This window comes from Triturus cristatus, chromosome 8 (assembly GCF_964204655.1).
Source record: "Triturus cristatus chromosome 8, aTriCri1.1, whole genome shotgun sequence".
NCBI lineage: Eukaryota > Metazoa > Chordata > Amphibia > Caudata > Salamandridae > Triturus > Triturus cristatus.
This window is the reverse complement of record NC_140591.1, coordinates 277514398-277528955: the sequence shown is the minus strand read 5'-3', so window position 1 is coordinate 277528955 and position 14558 is coordinate 277514398. Positions and strand designations below refer to the sequence as shown.

At 43.4% G+C, this 14558-nt stretch overlaps 1 protein-coding gene across 1 annotated transcript in view; it reads right to left on the bottom strand.

Moving 5' to 3' along the window:
• ATM (ATM serine/threonine kinase) overlaps positions 1 to 14558 on the bottom strand; it is a 1586045-nt gene that overhangs the window by 50879 nt on the left and 1520608 nt on the right. Inside the window, exon 61 of the mRNA XM_085621514.1 lies at positions 6338 to 6401. Within this exon, the coding sequence (XP_085477640.1) occupies positions 6338 to 6401 (64 nt within the window). The remainder of the gene's footprint in view (positions 1 to 6337; positions 6402 to 14558) is intronic.

The following is a 14558-nucleotide window of genomic DNA, read 5'->3' as shown; positions in this document are numbered from 1 at the left end:
TTTTTCGCATCAATTAAGTATTGGCTGCTTTTAGATGTCATTCTATTAAAAGCTTTTTCCTTTTATACAATTTTATATATATTGAATTATATTTATATATTTATTTATATATTTATTGTAAATAGCGAACTTAATTTTAAATATTATTACTGCGATATTTATTTATTGATGTCGAAAACAGGAGATACAAATGCATCTTCTATGTCTATTACCATTACATTGCACTATACCATTGGTAACTCCACAAAGCACCTTGTCACTTTAAAAATGAAAAAAATGCACCTTTGAAAAAAAATTTAAAATGCCCAGGTGTGAGTGCTGCTAGCGTCATGTGATCAAGGGCCCACGGGCTCGAAACGCGTAATGGCTGTGTAAATACCTGAGAGCGGACGAATAAAGATTCTTTTGAAGCACCTAATCGCGGTCTGGGCTCCTATCTGCAGCGGGAACGAGTGCAAGTTAAAGGAGTGGAAGTAATATGAAGTTGCCGGTTTTGTCTCCTCCGGCTTAACCTGGACCCCCTCTGCGTAAGCGGCCAAGCTGTTCTCAAGGGAGACGTGGCCTTCCAAGCCGAAAACGAAGTAATCCGGGAGGATTAAAGAACAGCGGCCCCCCAGCAACAGCAGAAGTGGACACGCGATCGCGGAAACACTCGCAGGTAGGAGAACTCATGTCGTCTGATGTGACAATCCCTTGTACCAGCGAGATATAGCGATATAGCGGCCCGTATCTGTTTGCATTACGCTGGGTCAGAGGTGTGCAAGGCGGCAAAGCGGAAAGGGCAATTAAATCACAAGGAACATTGTCAAGTGTACGCTACGCGCCTAACAAACCGTATTTAATTAGTCCAAGCTCCAAGTCAACATCTACTATGTCAGCAGACGCGCTTAAAGACAGAGAGGCAGCTGCAGCAGACATCTTTGATGACCTCAAAGCGCCCACCATGCACTCAATCTCCCAGAATGCAACTGACAGCATCAAAAATACCAGCTTGAAAGATAAAGTAAAAATCTTGGAGAAGAAGATGAAATCAGAACAAAGTAAATGGTGGGAGGCAAAGTCATTGCAGCGTTATCTGGATGTTGGGAGAATACCAAGAGGCCTACGGATTTTAACAGCTCCCAGTTATGAGAACCCCGACCCTGAAATGATGAGGGAGTGGGCTGAGACCAACTTAGACTCTTCCAGAAAATTAGTCATGATTTTGGTAAAGTATGCGGAAAAGGACCGCATAAAATTACAAGAAGAAATTGTTTTACTGAATGGAGAACTTAACACAATGGGACAAAATGAAGAATTAAACAAATTAAAAGAGGATATGACAAAAAGACTGAAAAAAGAAGAGGAAATCATCCGCGAAAGAAAGGCATTCAAGTTCCACAGAGACCGCATGGATTATGAATGCGGTCGCATCTTCACATTTGCAAAAAAATTCGACTCTATCAAGGCATCTAAATATGGCACAACACAAGCAAATGTAGAAATAAGCGCTAACAGAACAGCAACTTTCTCCAATTCGGATCTCAGCTCCGCCATAGAAAGTGAATCGGAACCTGAAGTTGGCGGACGCGCTATGAGACAAGCACACACACAAATCTCTCTGGTTGATGAAGTGGATTTTTTATGCAGAGAACGCAGAGAAACACTGCGCCCCAGAAACCAAGTAAATGCTTATGGAAAACACCAACCATCAAACGCAGAGAGAGGCGAACAGCAAAACACAAACGCTCCCAGAAAGAGGGGGATGACCTGCAGAAATTGGAGACGACAAAACCGGCAATAAGTCCAACAATAATCAATTTGGCCAATATTGATTTGACCAAAGCTGAAGAACAATTATTGTCGCTAGGACTGTCCTATTGCCCTGAGAGTACTTTTGACTATGCTTCAACACGCATGGATATCTATCGCAGTATACGAAAACTGAAATTGAAAAAACACTTCATGTCACAGAAAACATCAGAGACAGAAGATAATCTACAACAAATATCTGGGCCATCAAAATCACCATCTATTGATGAAACCAATGCTGATTTATCCATGCTCAACACAATGCAAGCTTTGGTCGATGAAAATATGACATCAACACAATATGAGATAGAACGTCAAGTGCCAACTATCAAAGAAATACAAATGATCAAAACGGGATTTAAACCTACTTCAACTTTTAATCCTATTATGCCTCGTGATGGAATCGAAATCTTCCATGAACATGTGGTTGGTCAAATAAAAAAACTCAATCATAGGACACAAAGAATTGCCAGAACTAAGAAAAATAAGACAGAGATTCAATATCATGCACTGATGAACAAATTAAAAAATAATTCTGATGTTGTCATTCGAAATTCAGATAAGGGGGGCAATCTAGTCCTATGGAAAAAATCTGATTACAATGAGGAAGCTATGAAACAACTACAAGACAAAGTATGCTATCGCAAAAGTGATCACTTAACCCTGAGAAACACCTACAACACTTACAGGATGAAGCTGATTACCTGGAAAAATGCAGGACTGCTTACACAAGATGAATACCTATATCTCCGCAATGATCATCCAACAACTCCAATTATATACTTCATTCCCAAAATACATAAGGATCCCACGAATCCACCAGGGAGACCCATCATCTCGGCGAGGAACAGCCTGTTAGAACGAACATCCAAATATGTAGACTTTTTTCTCCAAAACTTTGTACAGCAGTTACCATCATATATTCGTGATACGGGTGACTTTCTATCCAAAATCAAAGATTTCCGTTGGAATTTTGATTACTTATTAATTACTTTAGATGTCTCCTCACTCTATACGTCTATCAATCATCAAGACGGCATCAGGGCACTACTACATTACCTCAAACAAAGACCCTCACAATGTTCAAATCATAACAAAATGCTCAAGGACATGACTGAGTTCTGTCTTAATAACAATATTTTCATGTATAGAAACACATTATACCAACAACTACGGGGCGTTGCGATGGGGGCCAGCTTCTCCCCCAGCTATGCATGTCTACACATGGGCTGGTGGGAGGAGTTGGTCTTCCTCAAAGAACATGAACAAATTATGAACACACATGTCAAACTTTGGCTTATATATATTGACGACCTCTTTATCGTCTGGCAGGGGACCCAGTCAGAGGCAGAGAGGTTCGTCAATAAACTTAATTCCAACAACCTAAATCTGGAATTCACAGCCAACATCAGTGATCATAGGGCGGAATTCCTTGATGTTGAGGTATATATAAAAGATGGGTCAATTGCCACTAAACTTTACCGCAAAGAAAACGGCGGGAAATGCCATACTACATGCCACCAGCTCTCACCCTCGACATCTTATACAGAGTATACCATATGGGGAGATGCTTAGATTGAAACCTATAAGTAGCAATGAAAATGATTTTTACAGTGCCCAGGTGGCAAGCACCAAACGATTTCTTGAGAGGGGCTATTCTAAAAAAACAATAGACATGGCCATAAAAAGATGCAGTGAAATCAGTAGGGATAGTCTTTTGACAACACAGACTGACAATAACATCATTAATGTTAGTCCCACCAAAGAAACTGCTGTCAATACGGAAATATTCCGATTTATAATGGAATACAGCAAACAATCGAGGGCCATCAGTAAAATCATTAAAGACAACTGGCCACTCATACTAGGTGATCCCATTATTGGCCATTTTCTAGCGAATAAACCAACAATCACATACAGCAAAGGACCCTCGATGAGAAAAGAGTTAGTCCACAATGACCCTTTTGTATGCAAAAAAACCACCTGGTTAGAGCAACGCACTGGTTTTTTCAAATGTATGGTATGTAAAGCATGTCAACATGGAGAAAATAAACGGTCCTACAGAACACCCTTTAGTGACAAAGAATTCCCCATACACAGATTTCTGACATGCAAAACAGAATATGTGATCTACGTGCTGGAGTGTCCTTGTGGCCTTCAATATGTTGGAAGTACAGTTCTCCAAGGCCACAAACGAATACTTCAACACATGAGAGCCATTAAGAACAAAGATCACACATACCCCGTGGCACGTCACTTTGAAGAATCCCACAATGGAGATCCCAAAGGCTTAAAATACTTTTTGATTGACAATGTGCCACACAACAAAAGAGGAGGCAATAGGGAGAAAGCCCTAAGACTACTAGAAACTAGATACATCCTACAACTGGACAGCAAACAACCTGTAGGCCTAAATAGTACGGAGGATCTATATACTTGTTTATAGACCCAACAGTCCCATTTTATGCGTCTATTAAATCCATTTTTATCACTAATGTGCAAATGACTAAATATCTATATAATATTCCATATAGAAGCTATCTGCAAACTGCCTCTCTGCAATTTATCACTGTCACACGTTTTGGGTAGGGACAAGGTAAGAAAAATAAACACAACAAGCACTAGACACTTTTTACACGCTAAACGTTACTGATTTTATTTTCATGCAATGTTGGTTTTAGCAAATAACATCTCTATTTTTTGACACAATTGGGCTCTCTGAAAATACTAATTTTGCAAGCCGAATCGCCAATACCGAGCAAAACTAAGACACTATGTCACAACAACAAGAATTACTATTGAATATATCAATATGCTTCAGCAAAAATTTTTCGCATCAATTAAGTATTGGCTGCTTTTAGATGTCATTCTATTAAAAGCTTTTTCCTTTTATACAATTTTATATATATTGAATTATATTTATATATTTATTTATATATTTATTGTAAATAGCGAACTTAATTTTAAATATTATTACTGCGATATTTATTTATTGATGTCGAAAACAGGAGATACAAATGCATCTTCTATGTCTATTACCATTACATTGCACTATACCATTGGTAACTCCACAAAGCACCTTGTCACTTTAAAAATGAAAAAAATGCACCTTTGAAAAAGATGTTTAAAATGCCCAGGTGTGAGTGCTGCTAGCGTCATGTGATCAAGGGCCCACGGGCTCGAAACGTGTAATGGCTGTGTAAATACCTGAGAGCGGACGAATAAAGATTCTTTTGAAGCACCTAATCGCGGTCTGGGCTCCTATCTGCAGCGGGAACGAGTGCAAGTTAAAGGAGTGGAAGTAATATATATATATATATTCACTGAAAAAACCATAGGTTTCACACATGTTATAGTTAGCTGTACATTTCACTCGTAAAAAACCAATGAAATTCCCCCGTTATAGTTAGTGCAGGCAACTATAACTCACGCGACCGCAATCCTCTGCTGATGCTAATACTGTATTTAGACACTTATTTGCCCATGTCTTCTTCCATTAAATTTTAGCTATACATATATTACAAATATTTTTTTTTCATAAAGACACATATGTCATCAGCAGAAGATTGCGGTCGCGTGAGTTATAGTTGCCTGCACTAACTATAACGGGGGAATTTCATTGGTTTTTTACGAGTGAAATGTACTGCTAACTATAACATGTGTGAAACCTATGGTTTTTTCAGTGAATTTGCAAGGTTTTTTAAATGCTAATTCCTAACTATAACGTGTGTGAAACCTATGGTTTTTTCAGTGAATTTGTCCGGTTTTTTAAATGCTAAGTTACTTTACGCCATTCGTGGCGTGCGCGCCCAGTTAACGCAGTTCGTTCCGTGCGCGCACGGTGCGCACGGAACCGCGCGCCCAATTTACGCAGTTAGTGCCGTACACGCACGGTGGTCACGCGGTGCGCTGTGCGCACCGCGTGTCCACGTTATGCGGGATGGGCCGTGTGCGCACAATGCGCGTGGCGCACCGTGCGCACATGGGGGACATATTATGCGCATCTATGTGAAATGTATTCTTATTAATTTCACATCGATATATATATATATATATATATATATAGGAACACAGTTTTGCACATATTCAATACTTTTTTTTAATCAGTGCTTGTAAAAATGGACACTTACAATCGATCTGCAATATCTGTTCAAATTAGATCTGTGTTGATCTTGCATTCATAAGTGGTCACAATTTTGGAACTAAGGCACAACAGAATAAGGTAACTTACGACAAAGTGTTACAACTGTCAGAACTGATTCAGAGATACACACAGAAATACATTCCTTTCTTAATGCCCTCTCTCATGGTCACAGATATGTAGAAGTCATACAAACCTGCCCAAAAAGAATATTGTGCACCACTCCAAGGTTCAATTCTGCACGACCAGATGGGCCATGAGACGATCACAGGCTTAAACTGCTACAATATAATCATTACTGCATTGCCTTCAAACTACAATATTTCAGCTCTGCAATTTGTGTAGTGATCTGAAAACGGAGCAAAGTCCCTTTGTTTTATTTATGATATACAAACTGATATTTACCTCAACAATTGTGAGCAAAGCTTCCTGGGAATTTCTCATGACTTCCATAGTTTTTTCACAACATCTAAAGTACAACACAAATAATAAACACATGAGGTTTACAGTACTGCAAACATAATAAGTATACCCTTCTAACTCACTAAGGCAGGCATACCATAACTTACCAGTCTAGTTTAAAAGCAGAAAAAATATGTTACATGCTAGGAGGACACATACAATTTCATTATAAGTTTCAAGTGACAACATTAATAATCTTTATTCAAAACATCTTCATATTGTTAAAGGTTGTTTCTTCATGATTAAACAATGATCTTTAACTGTATTAAGAGAGCTCACAACTGCTGATAATCCAAACAGGTCATATTCTAGTGAGATCTACTCAATCTACATAAAAAAAACACTCATACATCCTGAAAGAAGTAGATGAGAATGGAGAAAGATATTAACATTGCGGATGCTCTAGACCCCAGGAATATAAAATGAAATATTAATATGTTAAAAAGACCGTGTGATGCATCCTTAGTACTTAATTGGTTTTGTGAAAACTTTGTTTGTGGATTCCATGTATGAATTTCCATGGAGGAATTCCAATAATTAACAGTTAGTAAAATATCTACCCAGAAAAAAATTGAGTATATGGGAAATTTACATATCTGGTCATATCAAATTAACAGTGGAAATGTTTACCCATACAATGATTAAGTAGAAAAAGGTGACTTTTCTGCAGTAGCAATCTTTCTGCTAGATACTCTATCTACCTGTAGATTCCTTATCTGTAGAGGAATCCTCAGGAGTTAGACTAGACCGGGAAACTTCAAAGCAACAAAGTCACCGATAGAAGTGAGGTCAGGGAGTGTCATTGACTCCATATAAAGCCTGCCCCCAGTGTATCAACATCCGTTTCCTTCCGTTCTTTTCAAGCCTTTGAGGAGAGAAGGTATACTGACATAAATGATAAATTGCAGTACCAATGAAAAATTAGAGATAGGATCTTATTAACTTCCCCTAATAGTCATTCATCAAATGGGAAGGAAGGTGGGTCGGTAGGAATCTGCAGGTAGACCGAGTAACCACCAGAAAGATCATTACTACAGGTAAGTAACTTTTTCTTCTGACGGATAATTCTACCGGCAGATACCTCACCTCTAGAACAAATTCTACAGCAATACCCTACCCCCGCAGATGACGTAGACCAGGTGTATGATGAGGAGGGGGGTGCGGGGCTAGAAGGGTAATGAATTGGGCAAGGTAGAAAGGAGTGATAACCTTAGGAAAGAAAGCAGCCCTGGTTTGCAACACCAACTTGTCTGGAAAGAGGGTCAGGAATGGAGGATGACAGCTATGGTTCTTCAAGCAGATGTGATGGCAACCACAAGGAATATGCTACTTACCAGTATGCATCTGTTCTTGGCATGTAGAGCTGCAGATCTACACACTTTTGCATAGCTCGCCATCTGGTGTTGGACCCGGATGTTTGCAGTTTGTTTTTCCTCTTGGAAAGTCTTTGGAAGTCACGAGGTCGGTGACTCCTCCTTTGGTTCGTATTGCGCATGGGCTTCGGCTCCATCCTCAGATTGTTTTTCGCCAGCAGGGTAAGATGGAGCGTAGTAATAACAGTAAAGAAACCCATGTGTGTTGTATCTAAATAAGATAGACTGGAACGGATACAGGTAGCCGGGGAGGTGGGTGGGCGTGTGTATATCTGCAGCTCTACATGCCAAGAACAGATGCATACTGGTAAGTAGCATATTCCGTTCGAGGCATATGAGCTGCAGATTACACACTTTTGCATAGACTATATAGCAGTACCCAACCCTAGCGGCGACCACCGGCATCCGTTGCAGTGGTTTGGAACAGTGTTTTTAGTACATCCTGGCCCACACTAGCTTGTTGCTTGGTTTGCACATCTACACAGTAATGTTTTGTGAAAGTGAGCGGTGTTGACCATGTCGCTGCTTTGCAGATGTCATCTAATGGTATGTTCCCTAGAAAAGCCATAGAAGCCCCTATCTTCCTTGTAGAGTGGGCTTTAGGGGGAACAGATAGCGTTCGTTTTGCTTTGTGGTAGCAAATCTGTATGCATTTTACAATCCACCTAGCTATCCCCGATTTAGAAATAGGGTTGCCTTTATGTGGTGGAGAGAAAGAGACAAATAGCTGTTTGGTTTTTCTGAAAGGTTGTGTTCTTTGGATATAGTAAAGTAAGGCCCTTTTAACATCCAGTGTGTGTAGAGCCCTTTCCGCAACAGTTTGAGGTTGTGAGAAAAAAAACGGTAATTCTACCGATTGGTTCAGATGGAAGGGAGAAATGACTTTGGGTAGGAATTTTGGGTTGGTGCGGAGTACAACCTTGTCCTGATGCAGCTGGAGAAAAGGTTCTTGTATAGTGAGCGCTTGTATTTCACTAACCCTTCTAAGGGAAGTGATGGCCACTAGAAAAGCTGTTTTCCATGTGAGAAATTGCAGCTCACATTTATGCAAAGGTTCGAAAGGCGGTCCCATTAGCCTTGTGAGAACTATATTTAAGTTCCAGACACCGCACTCTGATTTATAGCCCTAAAGACCACGCAGCGCCACGCAGCAGACCTTACCAGGCTCCTGGGCTAAGGGGTAGAATCCCCGGTACCTCCTGCACAGCCGCTGGTAGTCTCCCTCGCCGCCTCCTGCTTAACCGAGGCCGCTGTTGAGGAGGACTACAGCCCCCAGCATCCAACCCGAGACCCGCCCACATCCGGCAGAAAGCGCGCCCGGAGGCGCTACTTCAACCGAGGCTCCCCCGGTGGAGCGGGGGGACCGCACTCTGATTTATAGCTCTAAAGACCACGCAGCGCCACGCAGCAGACCTTACCAGGCTCCTGGGCTAAGGGGTAGAATCCCCGGTACCTCCTGCACAGCCGCTGGTAGTCTCCCTCGCCGCCTCCTGCTTAACCAAGGCCGCTGTTGAGGAGGACTACAGCCCCCAGCATCCAACCCGAGACCCGCCCACATCCGGCGGAAAGCGCGCCCGGAGGCGCTACTTCAACCGAGGCTCCCCCGGTGGAGCGGGGGGACCGCACTCTGATTTATAGCCCTAAAGACCACGCAGCGCCACGCAGCAGACCTTACCAGGCTCCTGGGCTAAGGGGTAGAATCCCCGGTACCTCCTGCACAGCCGCTGGTAGTCTCCCTCGCCGCCTCCTGCTTAACCGAGGCCGCTGTTGAGGAGGACTACAGCCCCCAGCATCCAACCCGAGACCCGCCCACATCCGGCGGAAAGCGCGCCCGGAGGCGCTACTTCAACCGAGGCTCCCCCGGTGGAGCGGGGGGACCGCACTCTGATTTATAGCCCTAAAGACCACGCAGCGCCACGCAGCAGACCTTACCAGGCTCCTGGGCTAAGGGGTAGAATCCCCGGTACCTCCTGCACAGCCGCTGGTAGTCTCCCTCGCCGCCTCCTGCTTAACCGAGGCCGCTGTTGAGGAGGACTACAGCCCCCAGCATCCAACCCGAGACCCGCCCACATCCGGCGGAAAGCGCGCCCGGAGGCGCTACTTCAACCGAGGCTCCCCCGGTGGAGCGGGGGGACCGCACTCTGATTTATAGCCCTAAAGACCACGCAGCGCCACGCAGCAGACCTTACCAGGCTCCTGGGCTAAGGGGTAGAATCCCCGGTACCTCCTGCACAGCCGCTGGTAGTCTCCCTCGCCGCCTCCTGCTTAACCGAGGCCGCTGTTGAGGAGGACTACAGCCCCCAGCATCCAACCCGAGACCCGCCCACATCCGGCAGAAAGCGCGCCCGGAGGCGCTACTTCAACCGAGGCTCCCCCCGCGTCGCGGGACGCGCGTGGGCGTCGCCGGGCTGAGCCCGGGCAGAGGGCGGGCCGTCTGTGGCCGTCAGAGGCAGGAAGAAGCAGAGCAGAGCCACGTCCCTTGTCATTGGCCTGGAGGTACTGTAAAACGACACTATTATTAACGTCTACCTGCCAAATGTCAGTAAGAAGTTTGGTGTAAAGAAATCACACTATTACTGCGGACACTGGTTGAGCGCATATTCAGGAGACAGAAAGTGACAGCCCTGCTGCTATCTGATAATACGTGACCTGTTATCATTAACCCGTGCCTACCATCCCCACTTTTTGCACGGGTGGGGTTCACTCTGGATTGTTCGACTTAGGGAGCGATCCTGTTCCTAATTGACTGTGCATAGGCCAGCTAAGTCATTACTGTCTGTAATTCATTGGCTCCTGTTATAATTTTTGCGATTACCATCAACTAGCTGCCCTATTCGGTTCCGTACATCACTAAGTCATTATGACCAACCGCGTAAGTCACACCAAGAAACCTGCGGTGGGGGGGTCAGTCAGGACTTTAGACCACTTTATCACCAGGGCTGCCTCCGTCCTGGAGCAGGAGATAGCTATTACTGAGCGCCGTTTATCTATGGAGCCCCTTTTTCAAAAACGCTCGTCGTTAGGACACATTGTAAACGCTCCCTCACCCACTACGACTTCCATACCTATCTCCACTATAGTCCCTACGTCTGATGTAATTTCCATCTCCAAGACCTCTGGTGCCACAGACACATTACTAACGCCGAACGATATTACAGGGCATATCTCTGACACCTTATACACGACGGACAATTCAATAACGGAACAGATCCCGATCAAAACTGCAAAAAAGGTCAAAAAAAAACATGCCCCCAGTAATACTTCTTTTATTCACTCCCCAACTTCACCTGATCAAACTAGACTTCGGCTGAATGCCGACGCATCACAATCAAAGGGCCCCTTAACACGAGGGAAAGGTAAAACTCAAACGAGTACTGGGATGGGGACACACAAAAAAGGCCAGCCTTGCAAAGGGGGAAAGTCCACACCAACTCCAACCACCCGTGATATAGGCATACAAACAGAGGAAATCGACCAAACCCCTCAAGACCAACTATTTACCCTTGGCGAGAAAATTAAGCTATCAGTGGAAAGTAACGTAAAGACATTACAGTTAGCCGTTAGTCAGGACATTGAAACTAAACTAGGGGAAATGATCTCCTTACTTTCTTCGGTATTTGAAGATAAATTTGTCCAACTGACTAAAATGCTACTTGATGGCATAACCAAACAAAACTCGACTAATACATCGCTGGTAACCAGTCACCCTAATCCACAATTAAATCGGATCTCATTACTTCCAACTAACCACTCCAACAATCCCAGTGCAAATACTCCTACTTTCCATTCGACAACCAGACTGATGAAGACCCATGTAACAAAGAGAACTTTAAGATCAAACACCGAACCAGATCCATCTCCGAGTTCTAACGCAGCTTTAAGCCAAAACAACAGGGCAGACTATGCTACTATCCCTAACAACGATCATTTGCATTTACCACCAGCTGCCCGGCCATACGTTTTGGTCCTCACAAACGTCCCCTTCCTACAAAAAGATTCCACTGAATCATGGGCCTCGTTAAGGAATAAGGTCACCCACTGGCTCACTAAAAATACCTGCTTCCACCCAAGACACATAAATCAGATCTTGATGGTGAGGAGAGTGGGCTGGATCGGTGACTCCATCAAAAAAAGTTCTGGAGACTGCATAGTCGTAAATTTCAGATCACCAGGTTTAGTCCGCTCCTTACTGAAAATCAATAGGACAACAATACATGAAATCAATCATATTAATATGGTGTCACTTGACTATTTCTATCAAAGTGAGCAAATAAATACTCACAACGGGAATGGGTGCATCCTTACCCAAAACCGATTTGAACAGCTCAACACACTAGAAGAGGTAGATTGACAGTTATCATCAATGAGCAACCCTGAAATTCCGATTACTGTCCCCTCTCTATTTCTACCAACTGTCCAACCCGAGTCATACCTAAGGAAACAACAGATTTTCCCTTCTTCAACTCACTTAACACCTACAAAACATCAAGGGATCATACCCAACGCTGAACAGATCAACACTCCCGAAACTATTTCCCCCCTGACAGTCATACCTCATAGGGAGGGTGACACCAGTACCAATATGAATCCTATTGTACATAACCAAAACACCAAACGAAAAAAAAAAAACTCACTCTTAAAAATAACTTTTTGGAATATATCAGGCCTTCGCTCAAAGACCCAAAACGAAGAATGGATAAAATTCATCAAAGAATCTGAAATTATCGCTCTTCAGGAGACATGGTCAATAATTCCTTTACACATAAATGGCTATAAGACTTTTTTTAGCCCAGCACTCCCTTCTACATCTGGGAGAGCAAAGGGTGGATTAATAATATATGTAACAAACTTAATACCAACTTTGGAGTCCCATACCCTTAAAGCCGAACCACAATACCAGATTATACGTATTACTATAAGCAGAATGCCACCCATCCTAATCGTTAACTTCTATAATAATCTCCCGGAAGATAGATTTGCAGGGGTTATGAAAGAAATCCGTGTCTCCTTACAAAAACAACTAACCTCTATTAAAGGTAGGAAACCAATAATAATCTGGGGGGGAGACTTTAACTCAGCACTATGTAAGAACGCCTCAAACGGTAACTGTGGCTACCTGGACCACACACAAAACAACATTCCCCACTTTTCACACTCTCAAAATGGGTCTGTCTTGAATGAGAACATGACCCATTTACAACTGGCCTTTGCAAATGAATTCACCACTCCTATAACCCCTTTTGCCCCAACTTTCAACGGCAGAGGCCTATCCTCTTGCATCGATTTCATCTTAGTAGGGAACATCACCCCCAACTTGATTACTGACGTCCATACCCACGACAGTGCATTCAGTGATCACTTCCCACTGACAGTCACAATTCAAACCACTGCCTCAAAAAAAAAACCCAGAAACACTACTCCATGCAGAATTCATTTCTATGTCTCGTCCAAATGGTTATGCACTGAAATGGTAAAAAATCAATCCCACCGATATCCTCGAAACTATAATTAACGCAGCCCGTCCTGCTTTTGAAGCTTGTTTAACTGAGACAACTAATCCCGAGGAGATTATGGCTAACTACGACCTAATAACATTACAGGTCAAGAACGCCCTGACAGTCCAATCCCGGGCACAGAAAACACCTCAGGATAAACCCAAGTTCAGGTGGTTCAACTCAGTATGCTCAAGAGCCCATAAAATCCTCAAGACTGCCCTTAAAAAATCCCCAAGAAATGTTTCCGAAATTTTAACAGCCAGACAAAATTACAACAAGGCAGTAGCATCCAGGAAACGAGAACTTAAAGAAGAACACTGGACTGCTTTACATAGCAGTTGCCAAAATAAAGATTCGGTAACATTCTGGGAGATTGTAAACTCCTCTTTTCTGTCAGGACCAAAAGCAACTGGCACACTTGAGACTACCATCTCAGAACAAGAGTGGGTCACCCATTTTTCAAAAATCTTCTCAAAATCGGACGGGCTCCAATCACACAATCATCACGCATCTACACCCCGAATGATTCCCCCAAATATGAACTTCGAGCTTGTAGAGGTTGAGAATGCCCTGAATGCTAGTAGATCAGGAAAGGCCCCGGGTCCTGACGCGGTCCCTATGGACCTATACAAATCAAACATCAATCTCTGGGCCCCCCTGTTACTAAACGTCCTAGACGCACTGGGTTATGTAGGACTGCCAACCTCCTGGTCTGACTCGATCTTAGTGCCCATATTTAAAAAGGGTAACAGGAACAACCCCACGTGCTATAGACCCATTTCATTATTGGATTCTTTCGGCAAAGTAGTAGGTAGAATCCTCTTAGCACGTTTACAAAATTGGGCCGAATCAAACAATACCCTATCCGACCTTCAGTTTGGGTTTAGGGAAGGTAGAGGCACCATAGAGCAGGTCCTCAACCTTATACTCTTGAGAGGGAAGTATGTTCATGTAAAGGGTGGCAGTCTTTACATGGCATACGTTGACCTATCCGCAGCTTTCGACTGCGTAGATCACACCAAGCTCTGGGCCGTAATGACACAACTGGGCATTGACCCCAACCTGGTTAACTATATAAGGGAAATCTACTCGAATACCACTACTAGAGTAAGATATGGCATCGGGGGGCAGCTAACATCATCATTTGCAATTGATCGGGGAGTAAGGCAAGGCTGCGTCCTGGCTCCCTTTCTTTTCAACATTTACACTAACGGACTAGAAACAGCTCTGCTAAAAGGCAGCCAGGACCAGCCATACATTAAACAACGCCCAATCCCCGCACTCTTGTATGCGGAC